The sequence below is a fragment of the Lissotriton vulgaris genome, chromosome 7 (genome assembly GCF_964263255.1).
Source record: "Lissotriton vulgaris chromosome 7, aLisVul1.2, whole genome shotgun sequence".
NCBI classification, from domain to species: domain Eukaryota; kingdom Metazoa; phylum Chordata; class Amphibia; order Caudata; family Salamandridae; genus Lissotriton; species Lissotriton vulgaris.
This window is the reverse complement of record NC_141695.1, coordinates 593769727-593787801: the sequence shown is the minus strand read 5'-3', so window position 1 is coordinate 593787801 and position 18075 is coordinate 593769727. Positions and strand designations below refer to the sequence as shown.

At 43.9% G+C, this 18075-nt stretch overlaps 1 protein-coding gene across 2 annotated transcripts in view; it reads right to left on the bottom strand.

Annotated features, from left to right (window-relative positions):
• PRPSAP1 (phosphoribosyl pyrophosphate synthetase associated protein 1) overlaps positions 1-18075 on the bottom strand; it is a 252270-nt gene that overhangs the window by 77203 nt on the left and 156992 nt on the right. For both annotated transcript variants that reach the window (XM_086930696.1, XM_086930697.1), the window contains exons 5-6: positions 3793-3908; positions 3522-3577 (exon numbers count right to left, since the gene is read on the bottom strand). In XM_086930696.1, the coding sequence (XP_086786822.1) occupies positions 3522-3577; positions 3793-3908 (172 nt within the window). The remainder of the gene's footprint in view (positions 1-3521; positions 3578-3792; positions 3909-18075) is intronic.

Here is an 18075-nt window from a genome sequence, read left to right as displayed (position 1 = left end):
GCTCCGATACCCTATGCAGGGTCATGTTCGCGCTATAGAAAACACTAAATAAACAAATCAAAATGCACACCTGGAAAGTCTAGAAACAAACCTGAACTAAATAATGAATAATTGGTAATAAAAATGAGTACAGTCTCACTCATTGCTAGTAAGGAAGCAAATTCAAGGTAAGGCTTATGCCATGTTTCTGCTTTCATTACCATATATTCACATAGTGTGCAATCAATTCTTTCCAACAGATTCCCATCACTGCTCACAGACTCCTTGAACATCATTACAGTCACACAGTTAGTCTCATCCAACTTTAAAACGTATTAACTGCTGTCCCATTTGCAGCTTTTAGACATTTGCTATCCATCTACTCTCACTGCTTCCACACCACACAGAAAAACAACAATCATAAGGGATGTCTTCGTCTGTGGGCAGTTTCTTGCCCCCCCCCCCCCCCCTCCCATCCCATCTCAGTGATAGCCTTTTTGCCAGGCACCACTGTTAGTTTATAGCTATCAATTTGGAGGGTTAGAGAAGATGAGCAATCTACGACTGGAAGAAATATCCATCAGAAAATCATTAATAAATATTAGGAACTTGCTCCTCTAATGAATGTCTTCCTCCGAAAGATTCCCATAGCAGTACAAAACAGTCAAAAAGCAAAGGTCCGAGTAAGACTGCGTCAAATTCAGGTACCATAAACAAGGAAATGCAATGGTCCCATGCAACAGCTGTACCGCATGGCCCTAATGCCCTTGGAGACCACCCTGTTAGCAATGTTCTAAAGATGCTTGAAGCACATAATGCGAGACACAGTCTCTTTGGAGCTTGCTCTCGCTCTTTCAGACTTCTGAAAAATCTAAGAATGTTGGTCACCTTTCCTAAACCATTTGCTCAGGAAACAAAGAAAACAAACTTCCTCTTGGTTTCTAAAGCCTGGAGATGCTTCTGTGACTTACCAGGAAAGTGGTGGAGGCTTAAAAACAGCCAGATTAATCTTTTGCCACAGATACAACTCTGAGACCATTGTCAAATAAATGGCAGTACAACACTACCGATTGTCTTTGGAGTAGACCAAACACTTGGTCTTCACTCACCCGTCAATCAAATGTAATCAAGGCAAGATAAAGCATAGGCTTGACTGGAACTACTATTAAGAACATTTGTACCACTTCAAGATCCTAAAGAGGAACAGTTGGTAAAAGGACATTTTTCTTCAAATCTTTGAAAGCTGCAGAACAGCAACTATGAACTTGCTGTGGCACTCTCTTGCAAAGGACTGCCAGACAACCCTTTATGCTTTCCTGAGCCAAAGACAAAGTTAACACGACAACAGTGGTGGAAGAATGGCTCAGGATCTCAAACTACACCAGGCTGATCATCATCTACAAAGCTTGCGGTAACCACTGACTGAGGGTCCAAGGCCAATAACAGGCCTTGCTGCAAATCTCGAAACTGTGATTTATCATAATAATAATCTTTACTAGGCTGTAGTCAAAGACATAAAAGAAATAAGCAACATTAGATAAAAAGACAACTGAAAATTCATTTGTTAGCAGTATATGACTCAAATGTGCAAAATTCGCAATTTGGCCAAGTAAACCTCCGTTAATCGAGTGCAAATATAAATACAGGTCAAGTTAAACAAGTATACAAAAATCAAAACATAAGGGAGCTATGATTAAAAATAGCATACAATTAATTTATAAAAACATATCCCGAAGACTGAGCAAGATAACAGATTCCCTTATGCTTTTCAGTCACATCTAGAATTTCTTGACTTTAGAGCTGCTCTTAAAAAATGTGTAATACTGACTAGGGTGTGAGCATTCGGTATAAGCTGTAAATGCAGTAAAGCTAAACAGGCATGCTTAAATCCCATATCTTTTAAAAGCTCTTTAAGAAACAGTTGCCTAGGGTGAGTAAAGTATTTGCAAAGGAACACAAAATGTGGGGTATCCTGTGGAGACCTATTGTCGCAGCCACAGGGTCCTTTATCTTCAGTATGTAAGACAACCAGAAGGAGATTTATCAGCCTTTCCGAAGGCAAGGAGGATGAGGAGCTCCACACTTGAACAAAACATCTCACTCCTTGAACGTCCATCTTAAAATCTGGAATGTATTCAACTGCGGAAACTCCCAATAGCAGAAAGCTCCACGGATCTAGCAGAATCCAGTGCTGCATAAAACAAATCTAGTGACTCTCTGGTACAGATAAGCTGTCATCCACTGATAGGTGGAATCAGAAGGTTTGTATAGACCGCTTCAAAGAATGCCAAACTCATCGTTCATTAATGTCAACTACAACCAGCTGTGCGGTTCAGAGAATGGACAAAGGAGAAAACAGTAAAATCGCTGAGTTTCCAGTGAAAAGACTTCCACACAGTAAGTAACTGGTCTTAAAGGGCCATTGCAAGGCTAAGCAAGTCTGCATCCGCACACTTTTGGTGCTCACAATTGTTGAGAAGGAAGGTGACAACCAGAGTCCAACCACTAGATGGCAGCATTAAAACCAAGCAAATCTATAATTGAATACACAATTCAAAAGAATAATAAAACATTTCCTACTTTCACACACAAAGTGAGTTGATTTTTAGAGTCAACTTAAAATCAGTAACAACACTTATAGCCTCAGCTTCTAGGTAGTCTACGTCTATGTGCTCTGTTATCCAAAGCTGGTAGTGTGATTTCCAACATTGTCAATGGATCAAAACAACAACAGCTCACTTTGCCCAATCTGCTGAGGGTGGTAGATATCTTTACAAGTTTTTCAACACTGCCTCCTTGTTTGTGTGCAGTTCAGTAACAGACATCTTACTTTTACACTTTTAAAGCCCAAATTTGTTGGGGAGTAATATTGCAAAATTAAACAAAAGGCTCATGAAAAAAAGTCACAAAACAGGAGGCCAGAATGTCAAAATTCTTAAAAAGGATGAACTATAGGTTAAGGATCCATACAGGGATACAGATCAAGTGAAGTTTATTTCGGCCACCAGTAAGCATCATAATCATAATGACTGAGTCAAGGTGAAACTATTCTGGTGCCCTGGTGGCTAAAAGCGTTCAATATTCTCTCTGCCCCTGGTGCCATTTCACGAAATGAGGATTCTGTGCAAAGGACAAATCCACTAGAAATGCATGCCTCAATGTTGTCCACTAAAGGCTATTGCTTTTCTTTGCAAAATTTGTGTCAACATTGATGTGGCGTTTTAATAATTTATTTTTAAGGCATAAATCCTTCCACACATTTAAATAAAGTCTATTCTGTGTTCATGACATGATCTACCAAGAGTTGGTAGATTCTTAAACAAAAAAGGGTCCCAAAGAACGTGTCCTCTCATTAAAGTACTGGCTAAGAGAGGATGACCACCCAGAAACAAGTCCTACTCTCTTGGGCAAGACGGAAGAGAAGCAATAGTCAGAAAAATCAAACAGGCAAGTTAAAATCAGAATCCTCAGAAAAATGAGAGGGCAAGATCGAGATAGGCCCACACACATATACATACACACATACCACAGACGTCTATTACCTCTTAGCAGCATCTGGCGATTTTGCAACAATGACAGCATTTCTGTAATCAGGAATCTGGAAATGGGCAAAGCAGTGGATGAAATGAGGCTAGAAATAAACAGTTTCCATAGAGAGTATGGTTTCTGCTTTAAAATAAGTCTCAATTGTAGTAAACTAACAGGAGAGAAGATTTCCCTTGCCTGCCCCTGCCCCTTCCCCTTTATACGATCTCTGTAGACTCCCCTCCCCCCCCCCTCCCACCCCAGCAATCTGCGTGGTCAGATCCTTACTTCTTCTTGGATGTACTGTAGCATCAATGGTGAGGCTCTCAGGTTGTCCACAGGGAAGCTGAAGAAGCCCTGGATTTCCTTCTGGTGCAGGTCCATGGTAATAAGGTGAGTCAATCCTGGAACCAGAAAATGAAAAATCAGTCGGTCACCAGACAAAGCTCTATCTAGGTGTACCTCATCAACACAACCCCTTCTTTACCTCCATTCATACCAATAGTTTCCACTATTTAGCCTTCAGTAGACATAACCTACAGAGGAGGCACTGCTCTGTTCTGTGCACCTCAGAATTCAAGACAGTTATCAGCATACTGCAGATAAAACCTGCAACACACAGGGGAAAGGCATGAACATAATATGCTCCTTCCATTGCCGGCCCTAATGCTGCTAATCCCCATCACTCTTCTATACTACAGTTAACCTGGAAGAGGATTACTATTCCTGTCAACCTGTTTAAAAACAAACAAAACGGTTTTGCGGAGGCAAAAAGTAGACCGCAAAACACTCTTCACACCAACAGATCAGCCACGTTACATGAAATGGGACTAGAAACACAGGTTTGTTTTGCAGTCCTGCATGCTATGTGCCAAGTCAGCAAGCAGACAAGGACTCTATTGACTACTGTCAGCCCTTTAAGATTCCTTTAGGAGGCTGGAGACCAACAACATTTCTCTTTTGAATGCCCCGCACCCACTGTCCCCACCCAAAAAAGCACAAATATATACAACAGGGTTCTCTGGGGCTGTCTCACTGAGGAGCACTACTGGCACTGTTAGTACTAACAAGAGCTCTCAGGAGAATCTTTCTCAAGTCGGGATCCCAAGACTGTGACCTATGAAATGAATTATCGATCTTTTCACGTCTACCTCACAATTGCAATGTATCACTCAAAGAAAAGACTTGGCAGCAATACATGTGGTGACTTACCACGTAGAGGGCAAGAACTGGCCTGCTACACGTTTCACAGAAAGATGGTGCTGGCACACATGACATTGACCCAATCCTTTCGGTCTGTCAATATCAAAGCATACTGGATGGCCGGGGAAGTACAGGATTGAATCGAACCAAAGGTTGCTAAGATGTTAGTCCTGAGCGGATATATGCGCTCCCAAAGTCGATGATACAGCTCTGACTCACTAGTTAGTACAAGGAATGAATGGCTTGCATTTTTCATACCCATCAGCGTCCCAAAATAACGACAAAGAAAGATGCCTATCCTTCTCCCTCACTAATAAGCTTGTGGATTGGGTGGGTAGCTATGGATTGCTTAGACCCCTGCAGTGAAAGAAAAGATGGCACTAACACCAGGCTTCATGATTGTTTGCATTACCAAGATAGACAACATGGCATTCTACAATGACAGCTGCCTGGGGAACTTGGGATACCTCAGAAAGACTGAAGAGAGCACTTCAGAAACCGAAGCGGACACTCAAGTTCACCAAATGCCATATCAATCAGTTTTCTATGAGATAGCTTGAACTTTTCGTGAGGAGTTGGAAGGTCATTCCTTTGCAGCTCAAGTACGTGCTGAACAGGGAGGGCTCAACAACCCAGACTCAGAGGGATTTCGTTTAGATCCCATTGGGTACTAAAACATTATTTTGGCCAACGATGGGTTCACAGTTGCTCCTGTGACTGCTCTGACCTCAAGGACAGAGCCCAAGCTGAACTGAAGAGCACTAGGATGCTGTTGAGCGCTCAAGTAGACATTGAATCATCAACTTAGCCCTTTATTGTACACATGGACACATTTGACATGGGGTTTGGGAGGGTCTCAATCCAACTCACTAAGGCTCAGAAGGACCAGGCACTGGAGGTAACAGGATGCATTTGATGAAGGCCAGAGCAGCAGAAAACTGAAAGGATTGATTTGCAACTGTGTGGGCCTTAAAGTGGTTTTATGTGTTTGTCAATCAGGTGATGCAAGGAAAGCTGCAAAGTCGACAGTTCTGCAATACGCAGCTTCCCTAGCAAGTGTTGCAGTTTATGAGGGTGCAAAGGCAGACAGGACACTTGTGAATACAAACTGATTTCCCGGGAAAATGAAAGGAAGTTTCCTGGGCAGGAGCAACCTACATCTATCTAATGATCCCCACAGCATGCTGCAAGAGTAAAGTCTCCACATTGTAAGGGGAGCTGTGCCATTTACTTTATCAGGTCGGACCTGTACTTTGACAGCAGGGGACTTAATCTGCAACCATTGGAGGCCATCCAGTGTTTTTGATGATGTTCACCAGCAGCGCACAAACCTCTGCCAAACACATTTTGGAGAGGGTGGCTCCTGCCATACCAGGCAATGGCAACAGGGGGCAAAAATACTGGAGCACACCAATGGTGTCTCCCACCTTTAGTCTAGAGTGGCAACTGACCATAGTAGATAATGGAAATAGTATGCAGCTTATCTGGATCCAATGTCATTTTCCTGCCTGAACTACTAGTCAAAAGAAGGCATACCAACTCTGTTCTTTAAAACCTATCTCCCTCTATTGTCTAAGAGATAAATATATTATACTGTAATTAGGACTAATAGTCTCTAATGGAGTATACAGTGGGCAATAAACAAAATGGAGATTCCCCTTGCAGATGTAACCATGTGTGCTGATGTTACAGGACATTAGTCCCAGATACTGTTTAGATGCCTGTATTAGCAAGCAGAATATATATCTAGTTTCTGCAAGGACATACGCTCAATAAAATTATAGTGGGCATAGCTTGGCAGCCAAAAGACCTTTGTCACAAGACTTGGATTCCTTCAGGTTAATCCACATTCCAATTTCCATTTGGTGCCAATCCTTCTCCTTGCTCTGCCTAAGATCAGGAAAGAAGGACAAAACTCAGGAAAGAAGGAGTAAAGCCTGAGCAGACTAATTTAATTAAAATAACTGTACCTTATGGTGTAGAGATGTACAGACACCTAACATGAAAGGGACCATAAGTCATGAGGAACATGTGCCCAGGTGGTCAGAATTGGCTCAATCGTTCTCAAGTCAACAGGTTCACAGAGTAAAGTGAACCAGTTGTGTCTTCTGAAAAGGTACCTGGTAGTTTTACCCATCTTCAACACCATATTGTCAGTATCATACTTACATTTAAGAGTGAGCTATGGACATGGTTATCACTCAACTGTTCATGTAATTCACTGCAGTGGTGATGCAAGACTGTACAAGAATGGTGTTGGGATGATATAGCTGGCAGGAAGAAATTGAGGCCACGAAGGCTGGCCACAACCTCCAGCATGTTGACGCAATACTTCAGTTCCATGGGTGACTCGAAGGTATGAACTTGCATACGTTGGCTCCCCATCCTTCTATGGAGGAGGTTGGCATAATTTTTGAGATCCTTGCATACAAAACCTGAAACTACAAGAGGGTTGACTCTGCTGCATTTGTTAGAAGATCTAATCCTTGGATAAGGTCTAAAGTTGTCTGCAGATCCAGCACCACATTGTGCTGGGAGGTTGCTTGACCAGTCAATTGTCCAGAGAGAAGTAAATGAAAATTAAGTTGCAGACAAGTAGCTGCTTTGGGGTAGAAGGGGAGGACTTGCTGCTCTTAATAATCTTGTCAAATCATAAACATCAGGAAATGCCTTTGATTCACAAAGATTAACTTAAAAATATATATCTTCTAAGTCTACAGCACAGATCATCAGGTCTCCTTAGCATAGGTGAGGAAACATCTGGTGTACTGCTACATTTTGGATGTTTTCTCTCTTGATCTAGGTGTTTGAATATCTTTCAGGTTTAGATGACCAATAAGTAGCAAGAATGGATACCATTGATCATTTGAAGTTCGGACCTCTGGCCACTGCCTCTCTTTTTATGACATGTTGAGATCCTGTAGTAGCCGGTCTAGGGGAAAAGGTCTTAATACCTTTGATGAGATGTCGGGCAGAGAGAATCAGGACCTGATCTTACGTCAATTCAGTACAACATATAGCACCCATCTGCCTCTAATTTCCTTCTGCCATGATGGGAGATAGCAGCAAATGCTCTCCCCAGGAATGCACTACAAAGTGGTACCAGGATGAAAAAGTAATAGTTTTGTTCAGGCTAGTTGGGGAGGGGGACAGGAAGGATGACAAAAAGGTGGCAATCGTGAGCTGAAGGTTCCTATATCCACCAACTCCTGGCCCCATCATTACCTTGGATTGACACACAAAAACCTTTATCACCTAGCTTATGAAAAGTCCCCTGCTCCTCTTTCTGGTGATTGTGGAAGGGTGTTTCCCAAGGGGTTTCATCTTCATCCCCTGAATGGTCATCTCTGGAGCAAGACACGCTAGAACATTCCTCCCTGGGAGGCATTGCTGGGATGGTCTGAAAAGGATATTCTCGCTCATGAAGCACTCCCTTCAGAAAGGGTTCTCCTCTGGGTATCATTCACGTTTGTTTTGTTTTTCATGCTAAAGCCCCCTTGCTGTTGTTGGACATCAGAGAAAGCTCAAACCCAAAAGAGGTAACACCAAACTCTTGTATCATAGTTATTAGGCGGTCTCCACCTGTCCAATATTTCATGTACGGAACTTGCTGACAAATCATGTGCTTCTTAAAAGAGTGAGAATCTGAAAGGCAAATGTCACACTCCTAGGATTTTTTTCCACTAAAAAAGGATTACTCTGAAAAAAAGCCAAGGACACACAATTGATGGACGGAATGCAGAACAAACCAAAACATTCACCCCCACTCACAAGATCTTGGTTAAATCCATAATTCTTTTGCTCACCATGCCACCCCAGTTTAGACCTGGCCTAATGCAAATCAGTCTAGACCCTGAGCCTCATGGGAATAGTCCAGCCCGAACTGCCAAGCCAGGTCCTTGCTGGACCGGAAACAAGCATCCTAGGACCTGTTTCGGGGTTTCACCCCTCATCAGCCAGGATGGCTTGATTCCAGTGGCACAGTGAGCCCGGGACCCACGTCTGGGCATACCCGGCGCACTTAGGGCGAGAAAGCAAAAGACACACAATTGATGGACGGAATGCAGAACAAATCAAAACATTCCCCCCCAGTCAAAAGATCTGGGTTAAATCCATCATTCTTTTGTTCACCATGCCACCCCAGTTTAGACCTGGCCATATGCAAATCTGTCTTGACCCTGTGCCTCATGGGAACAGTCCAGCCCGAACTGCCAAGCCAGGTCCTCCCTGGACTGGAAACAGGCACCGGTTTCGGGATTTTACCCCTCATCAGCCAGGATAGCTTGATGCCAGTGAAAAAAAAGACAGCATGGTGGCCAAAGAAAAAGAGGAAATAAAAAAAAAACAACAAACGGGAAAACAGATTTCCTGACTTCAGGAAAAAAAGACTGAAACCCCAGGCCGATGCAATGACAATTTGAGTTAAAGGAAGAAACACGAGAAAATAAAGCAGGTTTCAGTCAAAAGAAAACCTTTACGAAGGATGTAGAGTCCTGGGATCCTTTCTAAGTGAATGAAAAAATACTTGACCCTGCAGTACTGAATGTAGTTTTTAGAAGCCCTCAAAGTGGCAAGATCGCTTTTTACACATGTTAAATTCTGCACGAAGAGGCTCAAATGCCTACTTTGCTTTCTCAGTTTAGAACACATTTGAATGAAATGGATACTTGCATATGGAAGTAGTTTCGCAGCTTGAAGACTTTCTGGATTCACATGTGTATTATTTCACCATCTAGTGGTTGTGTTAGGAATGGTCTCTATTTCCTCTTCTTTTTTTCTTTTTTTTGAGTGGGCATCGTCATCGCCATTTGGAGGCCTATCCCTCCTCTATGACATCAGATGTACGTTCAGAAAGCCCCACTGCATTGTCAACATCTTCAGGTTCCTTTTATCCAGCATTTTTATACGTGTAAATTCCCTTGCGTTCTTATGAGCGCTTATGAGTTCTGTCCTGTCCTCCAGTTTTCAAAGGTCTGCACTCAATTTATGACGGAGGATCATATGTTAATCAAGAAAGACTTCAAGTTGAAAACTTACGTCTACAGGAAAGTAACCATTTTTCTTTGCAGCGTGTATCTTTCTTGGTTCACATGTGGTACACAGATTTCATAGTGGTGTTCTCCTGTCCAGTGAGAGGTCAAGTAGAGAACAAGTCTGTGTTTGCAAAGAGGCGTGTAAGTACTTTTTGTCCCACCTTTGCTTGAATCCCAATATAAAAATGTTTTGTGACGGTAGGTATAGAGGACCATGTGGTCGGGATGCAGAAGTCACCGATTGAGAAATTAGGTACGAAAGCCAGTGAGGCCCCTTTTCCTTCTCATGCAGCACGCCTTTGACCTTTCCTCTAGCGCCACTCTCGCTGCTGTGTGACATCAATGTATTACCTGAACTATCCACTGTGATATAATACCCTTTGTCACTGGTAACTCCTTAGTTGCTGGTGAGAAAGAGACGAGAATCCGATTGCTCTTCCTGATTGTTTTGCTTTCCTGTATGTAGCAGATCACCGTCCTCCTGATGCCCAGCATGTGTAGGGCATGTTCTGCTGGTGGCGTTGGGTCCTGGAAGAACCCAGGGAGTTTGTCTGATTGACATGGAAGAGTGATACAATCTTGGACAGAAATGTATGGTTAGTTCTACGTATTACCCTGTCCTGGTGAATCTGAATGTATGATTCCTGCACCATTAGGGCCTGCAGTTCGCTCACTCTGCATAGTGATATTAGGACAACCAGGAAGGCACTCTTCGAAGAGAGGGATTGAGCAAAGTTATGGGCTCAAATGGTGGCTTCATCAGTTGCATATGTTCTAGATTGAGGTTACATGTGAGCGGGTTGCTAGGGTTACAGCCAGCATTATTAGCTTGCTCGTTCCAGAAACTTTTGACCACTGGTGTCTGGAAGAAACCTCTTCCTATCATGCTCATCGAAAGCCCTAATCACCCTTCAGAGAAATTAATAGAAAAACATGTCCTTTAGAGGATGCAAACTTGAAACTGAGCCACAATGAGGTTTCAAGTATGCTTTCTCTCCCACTGACCAGGCAATTTATTTAACAACCCACCCACACTAAGAAGACACTTCTCATTTCAGTCTAACAGTTGTATTCCTTCCATTGAGCAGCCAGGCCCAGTTCAAGCTGCCTAACCTGGTCTTCAAAGCAATCAATGACCTGTTCCCCTTTACCTCCCAACCATATGCTTTAGACACAACCCATCTAGTTTGCAGGGATCTGCCACCTTCATCAAAGTTCTCAGACGACATACTCTACCAACCAGTATCCAATCCTACTTTGGCACATTCGGTTGGTCCTCTCTTCTGGAATGACCTCCAACTACAGAACAAATCTGCTTCCAATCTTCAGGACCACCATAGGAAAACCATATCATAAATGAAAAAAGTCAACCAGACCAGCCTACAAGGCATGCCTTCCTGACAGCTTTCCTCACCCTTCGCTCAAGGGATTGGTATACATCTTCCTTCATTCTCCCACACAATTTCCATGGTCCTCATCTAAAGCCTCATAGTTACAGTCCATAACATATCACTATCCTGTGAACCGAATAATTCTTTAATACACTGTTTCTGTTCAGGATAATATGGCAAATTAAGAAATCGATATGAAAAAAATACTGTGGCACCACTTCTAGCAAATAAAAAAAAAAAGGCACCCAGCACCTACCTTGGGCCTGCGGTTGGAAAAAGGTGGTTACTACAGACCTGAAAACGTACTGTGCATGCTCTGGTTTTACTTTGTTCTAACGAAGAGTTTCTTACCTGTCAGTGTAGTTTTGCAGCTTGAAGATTTTTCTACATTCACATGCTGTGTGTTATTCCGCCATCTAGTGGTTGGGTCGGAATTGCTGTATTAGTCCTTTTTAGGTCTCGCCTGTCGATGCGCATGCGCATCGAGCTTGCGAGTCTATGGTGGCTTATCCACTCTTTATCCAACTTGCAAGGAATCGTGGCGATTCCTTGCAGTGCACGAGAAATTTAAGCTCAATGCGCATGCGCATTGAGCTTAAATGCGCGTGCACATGCCCCCAGCCACGGCCGCTAGGCCGTGCCTCCCCTACTCTCCTCCTCCTACTCTCCTCCCCTCGCCGTCTGTTCCCGCACTCCTCCCACACCCCCGCTCCGCCCCCTCCCCTGCCCGCCGTGTCGCATTTCTCCTCCCCCCTCCCCACAGCAATGCCCTCCGCCGGCCGTACTTTCACTTTGACGGCCGCAGGCCGTCTCTCGTGTTTCTCCTCCCCCCTCCCAGTGTACTTTTTTTTTTCTTAAACTTGTTTTCTTTTACAATTATAAAACACAGTCTTTAATTTTCAAAGCGCAACATGCCGAACTTTCACTTAAACAATTGTGGCTGCGTGCCTTTTCTGTATCCGCGGCTCTATGTGTTCACTTTTAAAAAACATCAGGTCTTTATTAATAGTTCCACTTTCACTTTAGGCATGCCTTTATTTTTCATAATTGGTGCCCCTTGCAGAGCTGATCACTGCTCGTTAACACGCCTTTACTTCTGCACGATGTCTTGCAACTCCTCCCTTGTTAACTGCTTCCCATTCCGAGCAGCTGCTCTTCGCTCCCTCTCCTCGGCCACAACTGCCTCCTCCCTATGCTTCTCCTGTGCCATTGGAGCTTCAAAAGGATGTGACGAGAAAGCTGGTAATTATTTTTTTATCAAGTTTAAAGGCATGTCACAATGACAACATGCCATACTTCCGTTTCAAAGGTGGAGCGTGTAGCAGGCCAATGTCCGCAACGTAAATTTATCGAAGCGTCTCGAACAATCAGCGCCCTATTGACTTATAATTAAATGCACCCTATACAGAAAGCGCAGCTGAAACGAGTACTAGTAAAACATTTAATTAGCACATGTAAATCAGCTGCACCCTTACGAGGCTCTGCCATGCTACTGGATTGGACTAATGAACCAAATAACAGTAATTTGTAATAAAAGGCCAGACTCGAGACCTGGAATCCAGATAACAATCCCTCCCCTTCTCTCTCTTCCCTCCGCATTTCTCCTCCCCCCTCCCCTTATCTGCCTTCCCTCCGTCTGTTCCCTCTCCCCGCTCCGCCCCCTCCCCTGCCCGCCGTGTCGCATTTCTCATCCCCCCTCCACTTCTCTCTCTTCCCTCCTTTCCCCCACCCTACAGCCATTAACACGGTTTCATCTTTTTAGTAATTACAATCCTTGCATACTGCAAAAACTGTCCAGCCCACTCTAAACGGCTCGCAGGCCTCCTGAGGTGTTAGGAATTCCCCCAACCCACCTCCTCTCCAGGTAGACGTCTTTCAGTATCATGTATCCCCTTCCCTCCACCACCAGCCGATCACCAACATGCCCTCCACGACGTGTTGCACGCCATGAAAGTGCTTGCTTTTACCAGCTGTCTCCCTTGTGTACTTCTCTCCAGTTGCTCTGTCATCCATGTGCTTCTCCCGGCCCCTTTCCATGTTGCGCTCTCCCTCGTGCACTTCCCTGGTTCTATCTCGTCTGTGTCATTCTCCCAACTCGCTCTATGTTGTTTTCTCACCTATTGCTTCTCTTCTCCACCCGCACCGCCCCTTCGCGCCCATTGCCATCGCCAGTGCTTGTTTAATAAGGGATAGCAGGAGTTTGAGCGCAATGTCGCAGGAAACTGACTTGCAGGAGGACATCTACAGGGAAGCCATGAAAGACAACATTCCTTGTAGCAGGACGTTTTCTCAGGTAGACCTCCGGTATGTGAGCATGGGTGTATGTATACCTGCCTTAAGTAGGGTTTAGAACCTCTGCGTTTGTCTGCTTTACGTTTGCGATTAATTGACTTTCTTTTTAAAATGTATAAAGGCTTAATTAGACTTATTTCCTTTGTCGCTTCCTTTTTTTAAATTTTATTTAAATGTGTAGTTCTTAGATTTCATAGACCAGACCAGTGTGTGCAGGTTCCTTGCTGTAGGCCAAGTACACCCGCCGCCCCTCCCACACAAGCGCCTTCAAATTAATTCGGGGTGAAAACCCATCAGACGACACACTGGCGAACCGTTTCGCATTCAGCCTTGCAGACATGTCGGATATTGTTCGGCGCCTAAATGAGTGTTGCCATGGACTCGGCCGTGCTGCTTATTAATCCAGACGGTGCCCTTTGACTCCGGGGCCCAGCTGACGTCAGCCCGATGTCACCCTCACTCACCCTCAACCCCTCACCCTCAACCCCTCACCCTCAACCCCTCACCCTCACTCACCCTCAACCCCTCACCCTCAACCTCACTCACTCACCCTCAACCCCTCACCCACCCACCAACCCCTCACCCTCAACCCCTCTCACCCTCAACCCCTCCCCCTCGACCCCTCCCCCTCGACCCCTCACCCTCACTCACCCTCAACCCCTCACCCTCAAACCCTCACTCACCCTCAACCCCTCACCCTCAACCCCTCACTCACCCTCACTCTCACTCATCCTCACTCACCCTCAACCCCTCACCCTCAACCCCTCACCCTCACTCACTCACCCTCAACCCCTCACCCTCAACCCCTCACTCACCCTCACTCTCACTCACCCTCACTCAGCCTCAACTACTCCCCCTCACCCTCACTCACCCAAAACCCCTTACCCTCACTCACCCTCACCCTCACTCACCCTCAACACCTCACTCACCCTCACCCTCACTCACCCTCAACACCTCACCCTCAACCTCACTCACCCTCACTCACCCTCACTCACCCTCACTCTCACTCACCCTCAACCCCTCACCCTCACCCTCACTCACCCTCACTCACCCTCACCCACCCTCACCCTCACACAGTGCAATAGTTCTCAGACCATTTCAGTTAGAGCTTTTAGAAATGTTTATGGCTTTTTTATTTGTAATACTTTAGCATTGGCTACAGGAAACAAAAATGCTAAACATTTACAAGAAAAACCCATAAACAATTCTACAAGCACTAACTCTAATGGTGCGAGACCTATTGCATTTCCAATGCTTGTTTTTGTGGTTGATGGGCGTCGCCATACCACCATTTGGTATCCTTCTGTGACGTCAACGGGTTTCCTCCGGAAGCTCCCACCTTTGATCGCCATCTTCAGATACTTTTTTTTCCTTTCTCATTCATGCTGGTGGAAGAGGATGGGTTCACGAGTGAATCCAGAACATTCTTCAAGCTGCAAAACTACACCTACAGGTAAGGAACTATTTGTTTTGCAGCGTGGGAATCTTTTCTGGATTCCCATGCTGTGCATAGACTTTGTAGTAGTTTGTTAGTCTTGTGGTGGCTGGGTGGAAGATGAGCATTGGTTTGTGAATAGATGAAGTAAGACCTTTTGTCCCACTTGTGCTGCCTTATTCATTTGTATGTCCACACAGTAATGCTTTGTAAATGTGTGTACTGAAGACAAAGTTGCTGCCATGCAAATGTCATGAATTTGAGTATTTGCCAGAAATGCGACTGTTGCTGCCTCCTTTCATGTTGAGTGAGCCTGTGGTACTCCTTGTAATGTTTGACCTGCTTGTTTGTGACATAGCTGAATGGCTTGTGCAATCCATAGTGCAATGGTATTCTTGGTTACTGGTCTTCCCAAAAAGCTATTAGCAAAAGAGACAAAGAATTGGTTTGTATTCCTGTATCCTTTGGTTCTTTCAACATAGTACATGACTGATCACCTAGCGTCAAGTGTATGCAGAGTTCTTTCTGCCTCTGTATTTGGGTTTTGAAAGCAACTTGGAATTTGTATGGTCTGATTTATGTGGAATTTTGGAACCACCTTTGGCATAAAATGTGGATCTCTCCTCATGACCACTCTGTCACTATGTATCTGGAAATAGGGTTCCTGTAGTGTCAGTGCCTGTAGTTCACTAACTCTGCGTAAAGATGTGATTGCTACTAAGAAGGCTGCTTTTAGAGTGAGCATTTGTGGCGTTGCTTTGTGTAGCGGTTCAAATGGTGGTTGCATCAATTGTGTCAGGACTATGTTCAAATTCCATGTGGGGCACTGGCACCATTTTTGGTGGTCCTATTCTTTTTGCTCCTTCTAGGAACCTTATGACCTCATGAGAAGTAAAGAAACTCTTCTATGTTTCTCCTCTTGTGTATGCTACAATTGCTGCTAAGTGCACCTTCAGTGAAGTGAAGCTTAGGTTACTCTGACGTAAATGTGTCAAGTACTTTAGGACTGTTCTTTCTTTTGTAATCTTTTTTTGCCAGATTTTCCGCAAGGCACAATTGCGTTTATCTTTTCCATTTTGCTGTAGAACATCTTCTAGTCATTGGACTTCTTGCTTCTCTGAGAACCGCCATTGTACTTTCTGGTAGTTTCAGGTATCCAAATTCTAAGTCTAGTTCTGGGTGTAGCACCTTTCCGTTTTGCATTGTTGATAGGTCTTGTCTCTTTGGTAATTTGTGCATTGTTCTTTGAGATATTTCCATTATCTCAGAAAACCAAGCCTGCCTGGCCCACTGTGGTGCAAAATAATCATTGTCATTTGGCTGATCTTGCATTTGAGGATCACCTTGTGAAGTAGTGGGATCTGGGGAAAAGGGTAAACAAATATCACTGACAAATCCATCCATTGGGCATTCCCTAGGGACTGATTGAACAGTTGCCTAGATGCGAAGCTTTGGCATTTTGCATTGTGGGGTGTTGCAAATAAGTCTATTTATGGAGTCCCCAATTTCCTGAAAATCTTTTGGAGTTCCGATTGATTCAGTTCCCACTCGTGGGATGATGACGTTTGTCTGCTCAGTCTGTCCGCTTTGATATTGTGCTTCCCTGGTAAGTGCATTGCTACCTTGTCTACGTTCTTTGAGATTGCCCTTTTCCAAAGTTTCTGAGCTAGAGTTGAGAGAGCTACACACGGAGTCCCCCTCCCCCTAGTTTGTTTATATAAAACATGTTTATGTGTTGTCTGTTGAATCAACACCTACTTGTTGTAGATTGTTTTCTGAAATGCTTTCAGTCCAACTCAAAAAAGTTGGTTTGTTTCACTGCATCCTGCTGTGTCCACAATCCTCGTACTTTGAGGTTGTTCATGTGTGCTCCCAATCCTCTTTGGGAAGCATCTGTTATGGTCACTGTTGGGGTTGGTTGTGTGAAAGGTCTGCCTCCATATATGTTTGTTTTGTTCCACCAGGCCATCTCCTGATGAACTTTGTGTGACTACACTCAGATCCTCTCAACTCCCTGTTGACTGTGATCATTGTTATTGGAGCCATTCTTGAAATGGTCTCACGTGTAGATGGATGTTGGAAATTAAATGAATGCATGATGCCATCATTACTAGTAGTTTCCCCACTGTCCTTACTGTCAGATGTTGCCCCTTCTGGAAAAGATGGGTCTCCTTCAGTAAGGCTAATGTTCTCTAGCTGCTTGGGAACGCCTTCCCTAACAGTGTTTAATTCTGTGCCTAGGAACACCGTTACAAGTTCTGGCGATGACTTTTCCCAAAGAATTGAGAAACCCAGCTGAACTATTGTCTGTGTCGCCTGGTGTATATGCTGTTTGCAGAGACTGTGTGAGCTTGCTCTTACCAACCAATCGTCTAGATTTGGTAAACATGAATTCCCTGTCTTCTTAGGTAGGCGGTTACTGCTGCTAGGCACTTTGTGAACACTCTTGGTCTCTGAATTGAGTCCGAATGCCAGCACCTCGAACTGTTGGTGGGTTTTGATGACCACAAATCTTAATAGGTTCTTGTGTCTTTTGTTTATAGGGATGTGCAAATAAGCGTCTTAAGTCTATGGTTGCCATATAATCTCTTTGTTGCAATTGAGGTATCACCTCCTGCAGCGTAGTCATCTTGAACCTTTGTGTCTTTATCAACTTTTTTAGGAACCTTAAATCACATATAGGGCATAGTGTTCCATCTACCTTTGGGATTAGGAAGTACGTGGAGTAAATGCTGTTGTTTCTCTCCTTGTGAAGCACATGTTCTATTGCATGTTTTGTTAGAAGTTCCTGCACTTCTTTCAGTAATTTCAATAATTCCCTTTGTGAATGTATCTTTTTCTTTGGCTTTTTGTTGGGAGGTTGTTTTCTTAGCCTTATGCAGTGGTTGATTACAAAATCCATGTGTAATGCGAATGGTGTTCTATGTACTACCACACAATATCATTTGGAAACAACTGGCAGTTTATGTTGCCGAAGAATAATTGATAAAACATATATGTATTAAATTCGATCTTTTTGATAAACTGTAGTAGTCATGAAGCTCCTGTGATTTTTACAAATTAAGTGTTCATGGACATGACACTAACAAATATTTAAGCTATTATACGAATGATTCCTCTAGGGACATCTTGCTATTGTTATTGACGATACCCAGTCCCTGGGGGACTATTGGGTGGCTCTATTGTGTTATTAGCTCATTACTTCAGGCCCTTCGGT